Source organism: Anarhichas minor, unplaced genomic scaffold (genome assembly GCF_050575085.1).
Source record: "Anarhichas minor isolate MPS153535 unplaced genomic scaffold, ASM5057508v1 ptg000136l, whole genome shotgun sequence".
NCBI lineage: Eukaryota > Metazoa > Chordata > Actinopteri > Perciformes > Anarhichadidae > Anarhichas > Anarhichas minor.
Genome location: NW_027466582.1, coordinates 4,145,352 through 4,160,204, shown reverse-complemented (window position 1 = coordinate 4,160,204; position 14,853 = coordinate 4,145,352). Strand labels below are relative to the sequence as shown.

The window sequence follows — 14,853 nt, the reverse complement described above, 5'->3', positions numbered from 1 at the left end:
ATACTGTCCTATGACTTGTATATCATGACTTTTTTGAGCATACCATACTGCTACTATAATGCTATAGATCCCCATTAGCCTCTGCTTATGCGGTTGCTCATCTTCCTGGTGTCGCTTCTAAGGTGAAAATTACATATTTTGAAGACCTGCTTTCAGATTACTAATGGAAAGGAAAACCAACAGCAAATAGTTATTTCCTCCAGTGTTTTTTCTAATGACGCAGCTTAAAGACAGTGAGCTCAGTGTTGGCCCAGATGAGTAATATTTTCCAATTTATGTGCATCACAACAGTTTGAATCTTCTATGAACCCCCCTCCAGTGAGTACACTTTGTGCCATTATCTGTGATCAGCAGGCAAAACCAGTATCTGTGCCCCAGACACATAAAGCTGTTATTAGGAAGGAGACACACAAACAGGTTATTTTCAACCGACAATAAATGAAAATGTGTGTCATCTCAAAAACAACCCAATCATTGTCTATGTGTCTATCCACCTCAAACCAAAACTTCCTTTGCAGTAACTTTGCACCCGGTCAAAGTTTCCTCATCAGCTCTGACATTTCTGTTTGGAAGGAAAATCCTGCTCAGCTCTTTGCAGCAACCTGCTATTTTCTGTGTGTGTAACCAGCCCAAAAATACTCCCTGTCCTACCTGCTCAACTTGTTCTCTGCCCAAGTGATGTATTTACAACACTGTGTCCAAATCCTCCACATCTCCCTCTTTGCCAAGGAAACTTTTCCTTCTGCGTCACAGCAGTCTGTAACTTCCACATCTTAATCCAAGTCCAACAGTCCGATCTGACAGACACAAGCTACCTCCTGTCTGCTCCTTGATCTCATCCTCTGATGGCTGCCGAAACTTACTTTCTTCACTCTTTCTCAATATGGAGATTATTATAAAATCATGTATATATATATATATATATATATATATTTTAAATGTTATAATATAGAAAAGTGATATTTTTGACATTGTATTTGCACATGTATGAAGGGGTTTGGCTCAGCCCCAGCAATTAATTTGGCATTAAGCTTCTGAGCTGCAGTCAGGTTTTAATAAGGTTTAATCTTAGCCTTGAGAATGTAAGCTGTTCTTGTATGCGCACAATGCTGAGTCAAGGCTGTTCTCAAGAAACAGGAAGCTCTTGCATTACAGGCAGATGCAGTTGATGACTGTCTTAACCGTACAACAGCTGTCGCCAACATCAACAAAGCGTCATCACTTTGATCGAACATTCCTCATTGGGCAACAAAGTCAAACAAGAACATTATTTTTCCTTTCCATTTGTCCAAATATCCTATTTTCCCCTGGGAAAGTAAATTGAATGTTGTTTTCCAACATCACACACACAATATACTGCGTTGTACTGAAGCAGTTGAGTTAAATGTCTTGATCAGGTTAAGAAATAGTCATCTTAAGAAGACCATTATTCATTCATCTTCCCAATATATAGTCCGATCCAAACTCCTGACAAAGAAAGGTAATGACATTCAGTCTTTGTTTGTACACTCGCATCTAAATTTAAAAAAAAACAAATGTTATGTAAAGCGACCGGTCTACTGACTCTCAGCCAGAAACCTGCCGGTCCTTCTCTCATTTCTCATTCTCTGTTTCTAGTGTCGGTGACAATTAGCTATTTGGAATTAGAGGAACACTGAGACTAGTCTTAATTGGAAATAAAGTAGCCTTAATATTGAAATAAAAGCTAATATAATATACTGTACTTTTATTGCAGAAACGTTTAAGGACTAGACTGGAGTGACATTCTTTGGGAAAAATAACGTTCAGTGATGATTCAAGTTTAATAAAAAAAACATCAGAAAGGCATAAAACAATGTTCTCACTCACAATTTATTCAGCACACGGTAGGCAGCGTAATCTCAGTATTGAAAATATACATGCGATCATCATTTTACATATAGGTCAAATGGTTGTAGCAAATAATAATTAGTGTTTGCTGTCACTCACTTTACTTTCAGTTACATTTATGGTTCCTTAAGAATAAAGAGATGAAGACGGTTACTGTTGGTTGTCAGTCACAGAAAGTACTTAGTCAAGCCCCCACACAGGTGTTAATTCAGCTGATTAGACCTCTCCTCTGGACCATGATTGATTGTCCCATCTTTGACCCGTAACAAGCTCTAATCAGCCAGATAATTGAAAACACCTGTGTGGTGTGCATAGCCTTCAAAAGAAGCATAAAGTAGGGTCAAACAAACCATAACGCACACATTGAACTATTATTACATGTTGCACTTACATTCTTTGTGTGTGATCATCTGTGATGTCATCAATCTCTCTAAGCTGATCAATTAAAAACAAAGGAGACGCACTACCTACTTAAATAAAGTAAGAACAGAGTCTTATTACTTGGAATGACTGGTGGAAGTGGAGTGTATTAGATGGTCCTAATCACAAGATTTAGTATGGGTACGTACTTCCTGATTCATCATTAGAATACAAGTACAGGACATGCATTTGTATAGAAATGAAAAATACATTTTAATTAATTATATTGCAAAATAAAGGAGGTGATAGATTTAAAAAAAAATAAAATAAAAAAAGGAATTGTCACTGAGAGCACTGCATTGGAATAAGCTGAATGCAGCTTATTGCGTGGGTTCTTCATATCTGACTTGATGAAAGAAAGCAGCTGCTGCAACATCACTGATCTGAAGGTTTATCGCCTCTTACCTGCCTTGTGCAACTTGCTGCTCCATTGCACCCAGAAGCATTGTCTGTACTGTGTCTTAATAAACTTTCTGGTACAGAGACGCAGCAATACTCCACCTGTGTTCCCGCCTCACTCTGAAGATTAGGTGAGGACTAAAGCATTTAAGCTTTCCCATAAAGTAAACCGGTGCCAAACTCAGACACAAATAATTCAATTAAAGCTGGTTATAACAATAAAGCCCTCAACCCTAGTTTGGGTTTCACAGTGAAGGAGTGTGCAATCCTGTCAATGAGTACAGCTACGTCTTAAAACTGTAATCAAGTCAAATAAAAGGCAGACAGTCCGAATGACTCCCCTCATGAGAGGGGGGAGAAAAGGAGGAAGAGGAGGGACGATGATTCATGCTTTGTCCAGGTTGATGACTAACCAGGAGAGGTGGAGGAGAGGAAGAAGAAGAAGAAGAAGAAGAAGAAGCCTTCATTGTTTGACAGAAGCCCAGATGATGAGTCCAATAATAACAGCAACTACAACCAACACTATCCCCAGGATGCACATCTTCTTCCGGGAGCTCCCCTGGGGGGGGGGGGAAGCACAAAGAGGTTGTTTGTGTAATATACAAGTATTGGATACAATCTGGATTTTATTGGAGAGATGGATGGTTTTACTCAGGATTGAAGTGACTCACAACCACACTATGAATCCGATCACCTTGAGACTCAGCTTTTCCTTTCCTCCTGTACGCCTCTTTATCTACGTCTTTTGCCGAAGCAAACTTACTAAGAACTTAATCACACAAGGGAGTCCTTGTGCAGGAGGTAGAGGAGTCAAACATGCACATATATTGCTCCCTCAAAGAGCCCTAGAGCTATTACTCTTACTCAGATGTATTAATTGGTCCACCAGTTACAAGCTAACTTCGCTAACATTTATACATTTGAATGCCTCTCCCCTCTTCCTCTCCTTGTTCCTTTCCTCAATCCCTTCCCATCCTCTCTGTCCGAGTGAGTCTTACCTGGTATTCTGCGGCACGTGACAGCTGCTGGTTTGCGCTCTGGACATTCACATTTGCAGTCTCCACATTGGCTTCTATACTGTCTGCAGAACACACAGGAAACACACACAGATCACACGCAGCAGGTGGGAGGAAGAGGGAGCACATGTGGAACTAAGTAAATGTTTCAGTAAAGAAATCTACGAGCAGGTGTCAAAAGCTCACCTATCATGTCTCCCTGCTCATGGACCATCATCCCCAGGTCCTTGAAGATGTCATTGATATTTGTGATGTCCGACTGAGCAACATAGAGAGAGATGGTTCACGTGAAGCTGATGAGGTACTGTACATATTAGTGTTCATGCTATTATAGACACTTGATTCCTATTTGTACCTCCAACTGCCTGATGGACGACTCTCTCTCCTGGATCAGCCTCAGATCTTCTTCAGTGATGGCCTCAGCCTGAGCCTGCACCTGGGCATCACTGCCGGGACAAGTGTAGATGAAATTGTAATAATAGTAATAATAACAAAAGGAAACTATAATAATGATCAGAAATAGTGGACCTACCTAAAGAAAGGAGGCACATTTCCGAAGCTGTCATCAGGCTGTCCTCCCTGTTAAAGGAAATGAAGAAGTTTAAATAAACATACTGCGCTGATGTGCTAGTTATTGCAAATATACTCTAGAGGACGTTCTTTACTGCGACTGTGGGAACAGCAATGATACATTATGTACACGGTTCTACAAAACCTCATTATATATAATTAGATTAAGTATTAAGGAAACGGGTCCGAAAAAGGTTTGCATGGTGACACAGAGCAAATAAAACCTGGACTGTAGCTCCCATGCCGAGATATGTTCCTTAACAACCATTTAAAGCTGCTCCTGCTTATCAGCATGAACACAGCAGATACAGATACTTCTCTGTGCAGTGAGAACGATACAAAAGAACACTAATATGGCAAGACGTATTAAACCTTAGTGAAGGAAAATGTGTTTAAAACATGCAGCCTATGAACATGTATGTATTGCAGCTTGTCTCCTAGACAAGATTAACTGTGGATAAGGTATGAAATTGTTTTTTGTGTGGTTCAGATACATTCTATCTGTTTGGTGACACCTGGAAGCTGAATTTTCTTCATATATATATTTATAAATAATTATTGTCTATGGTGTAATTTTATTATGTTGGTTATTCTGTACAGATGACATCTATCGCAGGTCTGTCCGTCCTGGGATAGGGATCCCTCCTCATTTGCTCCTCCCGAGGTTTTTCCCATTTATTTCCCTGCCAGAGGGTTTTTTGGGGGGAGTTTTCCATTATCCAAAGCAAGGGTCAAAGGACAGACGTTGTCGTGTGTTGTAAAGATTGTAAGATTTGTGATATTGGGCTGTATAAATGAAATTGACTTGAGGGTCTGTGGGTTTTGTATCATGCGAGTTGGAGCTGTTGTTTCTTTTCTGTGTGCCGAATAAAAACCTGAAAAGTCGATTCAATTTCTGTGAATCTTACAATATTTTGGAAGCAGACAGCCTCTCCTTTTCCCTTGTATGCATCTGTACCTTTCAGAGGTTGGATGGGCATACTATCCATCCCTCCTAATATGTCTGTCTCCACTTATCAAGCTTTTGATGATATTAATGTGCAGAAAACCTGCTTTAATTTAGGAAGAAAACAAAGACACTTTTGACTGACATAGCATAAAGACAAATTAAAAAATGTGGCTCAATGGCTACTCACTGGTGTATGGATTATTGGTCACTAATATATCATTTAATCTGGTCTACACTCTGACCATGAGACCTTGCAGACACAGCAGATTACTCACAGACACCCTGGAGCTGGCTCTCACTCTGGCCACAAACTCTCTCTCTTTGTCGGCCGCCTGCCGCTGGGTCTTTTGGAAGCTGTTCAGGGCGGCGGAGAAGTCGTTCACCAGACGCTCTTTCTGTAACTTTCTCTGCCGCTAAAACACACATGGAATAAAAAGGTCACAAAACTTTACAAAAATTTGGGAAAATAACAAGTGTGGTACCAAATCAGTATCAAAAAGCGGGGAAATTGTGATTTTTTTTTTTACAATAGTTAAAACACTTCAGTACCTGATCAGGGCCAACAGGAAGTGCACTGAATGCTTTGATCAGCCTGTCAGTATCCTTCGCTAGCTGGTTGCCTTGCTGCTGTTTCTGCTGCCTGGAGACCGAAGACATTTTATATTTATTTGTTGAAGTTAAAGAGAAACACCGTCAAGAAAACAGATTCCTGAGAGGAGAAGTGGTAGATCGTCCGATATCATGAGACCTGACTTTATATATATATATATATATATATATATAGGGTTATCTCCACCTGTATTTAAAACAAGATGTTCGAAGTACACTAGTAGACCAATTATGCAAACCAAGCCGTGCCCCCATTACTCACAGCGTCTGTGGCAGCTGGCCGCTGTCATGCTCCGTTCCCAGCCGAGAAACTGCTCTCTGCAGCTCCGAGGCTGGTGAGGAAGAAAGAATGCAGACATTGTTCATCTGTGCTAAAGTATCTCCACGTGTCCACCATGATTCACTTAGTGGAGTCAGTAAAATGTGTGTAATATGAAAGTTGCCGCTGATGATGATGCCTTCTTCTGTGTGTGTGTGTGTGTGTGTGTGTGTGTGTGTGTGTGTGTGTGTAGTGTGTATATATTACTCAGCAGTGTCAGCTTCTGGATGTTGGAGCTTATGTTGTGAACCAGAGCACTGGGGTCCTCTAGCATCCCAGCCTGGTAGGCCATGACGGAGAGCTGTGAGGACACACAACACATTTAATCACCTCGTTCCATCACTCACTAGTCAGTCAGAGAGGTCTGTTACCAAAGTACTCAGTCACAAGTTCATCCAGATATTACACCTACACATGACTGTTGAACATCTCACTCCTAAACTGGGACGTTCTTCCACACCAAACGTTGAAAAGAATGTATTTATGGACCCCACTGCATGTACAGTTTAATGTCTAAAAACAGCAAATGTTATTTAGTATGAAGGGTTTTAAAATGACGACGTAATGTTTTGTACACGGAGAACAAAACGCTGTACAATAGTTCAACCGGACTGACAAGCGCAGAAAGAGATAAATATGCCCCTGAACCACAGCTGGATGAAAACAGAAGAGATCCCCAGTCGTTGGTGAAAGAAACTGAAAGTTTAACCTCAAAATGTGCGCAGATTCCAACAAGTTCCTGTTTCAGTGCACAATAACGCCTATAACTAGCGGGAATACTTGCTTGTAGGGTTAACAACACTATTTGAATACGAGTTGAACATACTGATGAATCACAGTTTAAATCTCTTCAGTCTAAATACTGAGTAGACTGCAGATGGCCCAATGAAAAACAGCCACCCGGAATATTTAGAGGCCAAATAGAAGCTCTGTTGTGGTTCAATACTGATCGAGGGTCACTTGTGCTTTTCTGCACTGGAAAACAAATTAAACATTGACGGGTATTTGAGGATAAAATGTTCCAACAGTATTCTCCCCCGACATGTAAAGACTGTGGGGACATTGAATAAACACACGATGTATTCATTAACTCTTCTTCTTTTAAAGGTGAAGCTATTTCAAAACATAAATATTATATTTGGTGTCTGAATTATAATCTTTTTGTCTCTGTTAAAATAGTCCCTGTTGAAAGAAAGGAAAAAAAACATCAATATAAAAGATGTCCCCAAACTGTGTTTATACTGTATAAACCAATATACTGTGTAAACAGTGTAGATACGAGTATGTATGTACACACACACAGTATAATCCACATATCGGTGTTTAAGGAAAATAAATATCCGTGTGAGTTTAGCCACTGATTTGATCTGATCGTTGGTAAATATTTTGTCTACAATGAGTCAATTTGAAAACCTTAATCACAAGAGGTGATTGAGAATGCATGAGATCTAGTTAGCAGACTCAGTTAGCTCAAAGTAACGGATGAGGGATTTAAATCGTTAGATGAAAAGTCAATTATACACAGATTACTTAAAAACAAAAAAGAACGGATGAAAAATAAAGGATAGACAGTTAAAAATATTTAGTTAAATATGAAGAATAGCCAAAACAGTTGAAACAGTAAACGAAAAGTAAGAAGTATTGACTGAGCTGTAGCACTAAGAAACTCCCCTTAACTGGGACTATATGGGCTTTCCCCACCGACCGTCCCATATAGACCTTAACGTGTGTCAACTCCAAATGCAATCTGTAAAACATGTTCTAACTGGGCTCTTATTTACTGTAGATAAAGTCTAATATTGTGGCAGTAATGTTTACCATAACCCAGTCAAGCAGACTTCCTGTACTGACTCAAGAGGAAACCAGAGTGGGCTGTGTGCATGTAATCCAGCCCTGTTATTGCTATGAGGGGGACTAAGGTGCATGCTTTCTACTTCAGCACAGTTAAACATTAGATCATGACTTCTACTTTAATGTAAACATCGTCCCTGTCTGCCTGCTTGTGTGTGTGTGTGTGTGTGTGTGTGTGTGTGTGTGTGTGCGTGTATTTGTCCACAGTAGCTGCCAGCGAGAAAAACAAATGCGGAAATCACATGACTTTACAAATCACAAGAATAGTCGTGCACAATAAATGATCCCCATTTACGAATGAGCCACGAATACTATTTACGGTAAAGTTGTGTTAATGTGACCTGAAGTCACGTGTTGACTGAAGCGGCTGGTCATTAAGTTACAATCAAAGTCGCAACACAATTTGAAGATTTGTCTCTCTTGCTTTTTTTCGGACAACATATCGGTTCAAATGTCTTTGTTCCTAACAATTAAAAACGGCATTATAAGAATGCTGTTAGCATGCTTGTCCGTCGGGATAGTAAATCACTCCTAAATGTTCAGCTCAGTCGAGTAAGAGTTTAGACTTTACCTTTCCTGTGACTTGCGACAGCGGTGTGTTTCCTGATTCCGGGCCCCTCCCCCCGTCACATGATGTCTGGCAGCGAAGCCAAATCACTGGAAGAAGAAATAGATCTCATAAAGGAAGGTTTGTGTTAAAGCAATGAAGAATATCACTGAGAAACACATTGAATCACAGGACTAGTATGTACTTGCAGGCTTCTGTACTTGAGTTGTTCCATTATATGCAGCTTTATACTTACATTACACACTTATTTACATAACATATACACAAACTTGTGATTGTTTTCCTTATAAAATATGATGCATTCTTGTAGATTAAAATACCAAACAGTATACTGGTGCTTTAAATGAGCTCATCTTTAAAGCTACAACACGAAATGCAGATTCAATTTAAATGCATTACTGCATTTACATATAATAATAGAACACTCTGAAAGGATCATTCTACATAACAAGTACTTTTATTCCAAGTAATCTTTTGCTAGTACTTGTACCAGAGTATTTTAATCTGATAAATTGCTCATAGAGGGTATTTGATAGGCTGATTCCAGTAGTTTAATATTTAATTTATTTAAAATGTACTACTTTTAGGTAACAAAAGAAACAGAATTGGGGATTGCTCCTGGCAGTGCGAAGAAAGTTGTGAAAAGTGACGTTATGCACTGATACTAACACTGATAGCATTTCCGATACTGACTCAAATAGCTGAATTGAAGAGGGCGATCTGGTATCGCATACCATTATTTAAAAGCCTAACCAGTCACTGCATTCATAGCTATGTATTTATTTGTTATATTTTGTTTAACAAAGTTATAAAGGCACGGTTACATCAAGCCTGATGTTGTCTTACACATAACATCTGCCGTCATGTGTATATCTAGCCGCACACAGTGTTTAAACATTGAGGTTCAGACAGGGTAACCACACAGATACACAACAGGCCCCAGTTCCTGGTAATCCAGGTCAGCGTTACTTTGCAGACCAAAAGCCAGTCAGAGTTTTCAGGTCAAAAACACGTGTCCAGAACCCGTGTTATCTTTGTCCTTTGAACATTGAAGGTCTAAAAATTGGTACCTTTCTCTCAGTGAAAACAGTGGTGATCAACAGATGTGGATTTACCAATGTTGACCAACAGGACATTGCCATTTTCTTGTTATCAGTCAGCAGAACAGTTCGATAGGTTTTCATGCAGGTTAAATGCGTTTAAAAAATGTTACTTTTAGATTTAATCATGTATATGCAATATATATATATATATATATATATATATATATATATATATTAAGATAGAACATAACAAAGGGATATTGAGCATTGATCATTGTGAATAGATTAAGAGTCTCGTAGCTTTTTTCACATATAAATTTAAATCCAGTGTGAGTATTCAGCTTGACTTGTTAGTTAATTGTTTCAGTAGTGAAAATCCTAAATGTGGGTGATTGGATCGGGGTGAAAGTCTGCTGGTCGAGTAGTATGATTGCTCTTTTATATTGTCTTCATTCAACCTCACACTGCATTGAGTTATCTTTGATTGTGTGTACGTGGGCGTTTGTGCCCGTATGAGAGGGACACTTTCTGTCTCTGAGTATTTGGATGGTATTGAGCTCTGTGCACATGCTTTATCTTATCTGTCTGTCAAAGAGAGTCTACTGAACCACATGTCACATGGTTAGCTCAGGTGACCTGTGGGTCACAACATTTGAACAGAGTATATAAGCCTTGTATTTATGTGGCTTGAGTTTCAGTTCAGAGTAGACCCTCCCAGCTCCTCAGTCATGCTGCGCCCCTCGGTCCTCAGCCTCCTCCTGGCATGTGCCGTGTCTCTCACCAGCGCTGCTGTCATCCTAGAGAATGGCATGCCCATCCTGTGGGCTCAGGCGGCCGGCCAAGTGACTGACCTGCCGATACAGAACGGCATTCTGACCCCCGACCCCTGGCACTTCCTTCACCGCATGAGTCTTCACCGGCTGATGATAGCTGCCACAGACCCGTTTATGGGATCCATGGGGACGAACGCCACTGACAGTCCAATGTGGGGACTGCCACTGCAGTCGGCATGGATGCTAACTTCAGGTAAGTTGAAAATATTTTTGGAATCTGTTTTTTTTTTTGGAAGAATTATTTCATAGTTTGTTTTCCTTTCCAAAATGAGAGTTGGTGCAAAAGTGGGTAGTGAATCATTTAGGAGCAGTAATATAAGATAACATAAGATAAGAAAAGAAAAGATAATCCTTTATTAGTCCCACAGCGGGGACATTTGCAGGATTACAGCAGCAAAGTGGACAGTTCAACAAAAGACATCAGTAAAAAAATAAACTAGGGGCAATGACCATTTAATGACCATTTAATTAATAAATAATCGACTTTTACTGTGGGTCCTAAACTGAGTGAACATAACAACACGACGCCACCAGCTACCAAACAATCTAGACACAAACTGATGGCGTTGTGTACAATGTGTTGTTTCTGTAGGGCGTCTCGCTGACCCAACTGCTGCTACAACCTGCGGCCTGCAAACAGGAGATACTATGTGTATTTCTACTCAGAGCTGGTGGGGCTGTAAGTATGACAAACACACACACACACACACACACACAAAACACTAACAAAACCACTTCTTTCTCCTCCAGGTGTGAACTACTTTGTCTCTGCACTACCCTTCCTGTCCGCTGCACAGCAGGGCTTCATGGGAGCAGGAGCTCAGGTATGTGTGCTGCTGGACATCTCAAACTGAACGTAAGACAAGGCTAAGTCTGCAGCTATACTAGTTTCGGGCTCTGTTAGGCTGCAGGACAGCGATGATGATAGCCTTTGCGTTCCAAATGTGATACAAATTAGTTACATGTGTCTGCTACTAAATGGTGTAGCTGTTATCGTTGTAACACCAACAGAAAGTGCATGGTTTAGTCTCGAACGCAAGGAGTGAAATTATACAATTCACCGCATATTCTGGATTAGTAACAGAGCCTGCAATACTATGAAAAAAGTATTATGATAAAAACTAGGTTTTTATTCAACACTTAGGAGTCCACAGGATCTTTCAATTCCACGCTTCCCATTCATTGTCTATGTAAGCAGCTGTGCAATGCATTCTGGTAAATCGCAAAAAGACAACAAAAGCTAACAATACAATTTTTACATTGTTGCACATATGAGGTGTTGCAATATGTTTGTATTGCAGAGTATTTATATTGTGTGCATATGTACATTGGTACTGATAAATGCTGATATCAACATGTAGCCATGGCCATGGTAATAAGGATTGATGTTGACTCCATTAGGTCCAGATGCAGGTCCCTGAAGGTGTACTGGGCTATTGCACAACATATGCTGAGTGTGCAACTAGCTACCCTGACGCCATGACTAAGTGGGATGCCTTCTTCCAGGTACATCAGGGCACACACACAAACAGATCCACGTTACTGATTTTTATGTGTCGGTACACTCGTGGACACGGAGATAAATAATAATCTCTTCTGCACTTTAAGGAGGTGCAATACTAAATCGCTGGAGGTATCGCCTCACTTCTGTTTGTGTGTGTTTAAAGGGACTCAAGGCTGCGTCTCTTCTCCCTGAAAATGAGAAGAAAGACGCTCTCCTCGGTCTCTTCTGGGCGGGCCAAATGGCTTCAAGTTATGCCTCTGCTGCATGCAATTCCAGGTAATGTATCTATCTATCTATCTATCTATCTATCTATCTAATTTGCCTCAGAGGGCCTTTGACCCTCGCCTCGGATTATAAAAAATATAGTATAGTCACAACGAGCCCCAGTGCACGCTGGTTACTTGTTCTGAAGCGCGACACACACTCACATCATTAGGCATATATATTTAACCAAAAATGTGTTGGATTTTATAGTCAAATGACCCCCCCCCCCCCCCCCCCCCCCCACACAGGCCTCAGTTCAACCACTCAGCTTGCACTGTCTGTATTTTCTCCCCTGTACCACTGTCATGATGTAGTGTGGTATCATTTTTCTCATTTAACTCTCAGCAACCATTCAAACAAGCTGCATCCGTCTCTTGTTTTCTCCTCTCCTTCAGGCAGAGCCACTACTCCTCCGTAGAGGTGGCATTTTCTCAGAGCTGGCAGAACTCGGCCGAGTACGTTGCTGCGGCACATTTCCAATCCAATATGGACAAATCTGCACTGTTCATAATCCCTCTCCCAAGTCGTGTTTTACAGGTACGTAACTGCAACTGCATCGCTCCATTAATTTAATTTGTTTTACGACCTGCGCATTTATCAAACTCTTGTTTTGTATGTCATATCTGTACGTCTAGGTGGGCGACAGTGCACCTAACATAGCCGATCTGAGTGAGGCGGAGAACCACACACTATACATCTTCTCCTGGATGAGCAGCATCAACAGTTTACTGGGTAGGACACACACACACACACACACACACACACACACACACAAATATTATAATCAAGGCTTTTTGAACTCTTAATGATGACCATGTCCTCTACCAGGTGGGGCTCTTGTGAATATGTGGAGAAGTGCCATGTGTTCAGTGACCACTAGAGAGAAAGGCAGAGAGATGCTGGAGCAGCTCCTCCTGAATCCCGGATTCGCAACAAGCTCTTTCCTGTCCATCATCTCTGAAATGAATACGGGATGCTAAAACAAACACACCCTAACAAGCAGAGATGTAGCAACTCCAATTAAATCAGTTTAGTCACTTTCTTTGAAAAACATGAAATAATCTGATTTGACTTTTTTAACATAGTACAGGATTACTTTTGAATTTTATGGGAGGGAGGTTTCACTAATGGAAGTTATTTGTTTCACTAATTGAAGATATTTGCAATACAAAAAGACTGAACATTTTTTGTGAGTAAAGTAAGCTACGTCATTATTTGGAAGGTGTAGATCAGGGGTCACCAACCTTTTTTAAACTGAGAGCTACTTCAAGGGTACCGAGTACTACGAAGGGCTACTTATTTGATACAAACTTCCTGAATAACAAAGTTGCACAGATCACCTTTTAATAATAATAATATATGTGAAGAGACTGTTTGATCACATGTCAGTTAATTATTCCTCACAATAATTATTAATAATGATTTCCACAACAATGATGGTATAGCTACACATATATATTTAAACATGCAACTTTTATTTCTGTTAATCTGTTTCAACATTTGAAAGTCAGAGGTATCACATCTCTGATATTTTTGTATCGTCACATGATCAAAGCCGGTTACTTTTGCACATAGCGCCTGCTGGTGAATGATCCAGTGGTAATGTAGACATTAGTCTGGGTCACCTTTGCATTGCGCAATGAAGCCTGCATGCCGGCCCGTCATCGCGGGAGCACCGTCTGTTGTCACCGACACCAGCTTTTCCAATGGTACCTTTTTCTCCACGAAGAAACTAGTAACCAGTCTCGTCTATAGCCGAGCGGGGGATCCAACCCTCCGAGGCTCGCGAGCATCTTAGGGCCCCCGCATTCAAACCTCTAGTCTGGGCCTTTTCGGTCGGATTGCCCCGCGGCCTGTTCCGAGGATTTACGGACCTGACGACGGGGTGCGCTCGCGGCGCGCGTCTGGCGCCAACGGGAAGCGCCCGCCATTCGGAACCTGAAAACCTAGTGCAGCGGCCTCGTCCTGGCTGTCCGCCGTGCGCCTCTGGGTACCCAACTCTCTTATGACAAGAAATATTGTCATTTTAAAATCTACACTAATGTCAGCGTTTTTGATTAAAAAAGAACAGCAACTACAATTTTAGACGGAGCTCCAATGGTGCTATTTTTAGAACATGTCTCGCGGGCGACTCACGTGGTCCCTGCGGGCGACAGGGTGCCCGCGGGCACCGTGTTGGCTACCTCTGGTGTAGATGATCAACAGGCAGTTCTATATTACAGTTTAAAGCAGTCTTCTGTCTGTATTTGTTCTCATCACTCCCTTGTGGATGCATATTCCCCAATAAAGCAACAATATTACTGTCATTATAGTACTCTTTTTATGATTGTATTATTGAAACTCTGATCGATAATAGTACAGAAAAATGTCAAAGACGAGACACAGAACGTTCTCGAACTCTGGTTTGTTTGCACAGTTAGGTTTGTTTGCACAGAACATCTTTAAATCTTACAACTGCAATCGACGAGTGTTTTAAATATTTCATCTCAACACAACGACAGGATGTCACAAAGTGTTGAGGCCTGACTCTAGTCCAACAGCGCTCCCTTGTGGTAATTGTATGTAAGTGCTAACACATTTTGAATTGTCAATGGGCAAAGCACAAGTAATGTTACAAATCCATTTGTGAAGTGGAACAC

The 14,853-nt window shown here is 40.8% G+C and overlaps 2 protein-coding genes across 2 annotated transcripts; one reads left to right on the top strand and one right to left on the bottom strand.

Annotated features, from left to right (window-relative positions):
• Positions 1-1,832: 1,832 nt before the first annotated feature.
• stx7l (syntaxin 7-like) lies at positions 1,833-8,618 on the bottom strand. The gene is made up of 10 exons (XM_076084401.1): positions 8,574-8,618; positions 6,359-6,452; positions 6,095-6,164; positions 5,773-5,863; positions 5,499-5,636; positions 4,237-4,283; positions 4,060-4,150; positions 3,891-3,963; positions 3,687-3,769; positions 1,833-3,247 (listed from the first exon to the last, which is right to left on the bottom strand). Exons 2-10 carry the CDS (start codon positions 6,441-6,443, stop codon positions 3,152-3,154), a joined length of 774 nt encoding a protein of 257 aa, XP_075940516.1. The 5' UTR covers positions 6,444-6,452; positions 8,574-8,618; the 3' UTR covers positions 1,833-3,151.
• A 1,714-nt stretch (positions 8,619-10,332) lies between these two features.
• leg1.1 (liver-enriched gene 1, tandem duplicate 1) lies at positions 10,333-13,194 on the top strand. The gene is made up of 8 exons (XM_076083554.1): positions 10,333-10,639; positions 11,039-11,125; positions 11,197-11,270; positions 11,848-11,952; positions 12,114-12,226; positions 12,610-12,751; positions 12,850-12,946; positions 13,043-13,194. Exons 1-8 carry the CDS (start codon positions 10,342-10,344, stop codon positions 13,192-13,194), a joined length of 1,068 nt encoding a protein of 355 aa, XP_075939669.1. The 5' UTR covers positions 10,333-10,341.
• Positions 13,195-14,853: the final 1,659 nt, after the last annotated feature.

What these genes read in the sequence shown, in the direction of transcription:
- leg1.1 (XM_076083554.1), top strand. Translation starts at nt 10,342, where the DNA reads ATGCTGCGCCCCTCGGTCCTCAGCCTCCTCCTGGCATGTGCCGTGTCT. An exon ending in TCATGGGAGCAGGAGCTCAG is followed by an intron (nt 11,271 to 11,847) that starts GTATGTGTGCTG and finishes TGACTCCATTAG; the next exon opens with GTCCAGATGCAGGTCCCTGA. An exon ending in TCCCAAGTCGTGTTTTACAG is followed by an intron (nt 12,752 to 12,849) that starts GTACGTAACTGC and finishes CTGTACGTCTAG; the next exon opens with GTGGGCGACAGTGCACCTAA.
- stx7l (XM_076084401.1), bottom strand. Translation starts at nt 6,443, where the DNA reads ATGGCCTACCAGGCTGGGATGCTAGAGGACCCCAGTGCTCTGGTTCAC. An exon ending in AATGTGCCTCCTTTCTTTAG is followed by an intron (nt 4,151 to 4,236) that starts GTAGGTCCACTA and finishes TTGTCCCGGCAG; the next exon opens with TGATGCCCAGGTGCAGGCTC. An exon ending in CACGTGCCGCAGAATACCAG is followed by an intron (nt 3,248 to 3,686) that starts GTAAGACTCACT and finishes CCCCCCCCCCAG; the next exon opens with GGGAGCTCCCGGAAGAAGAT.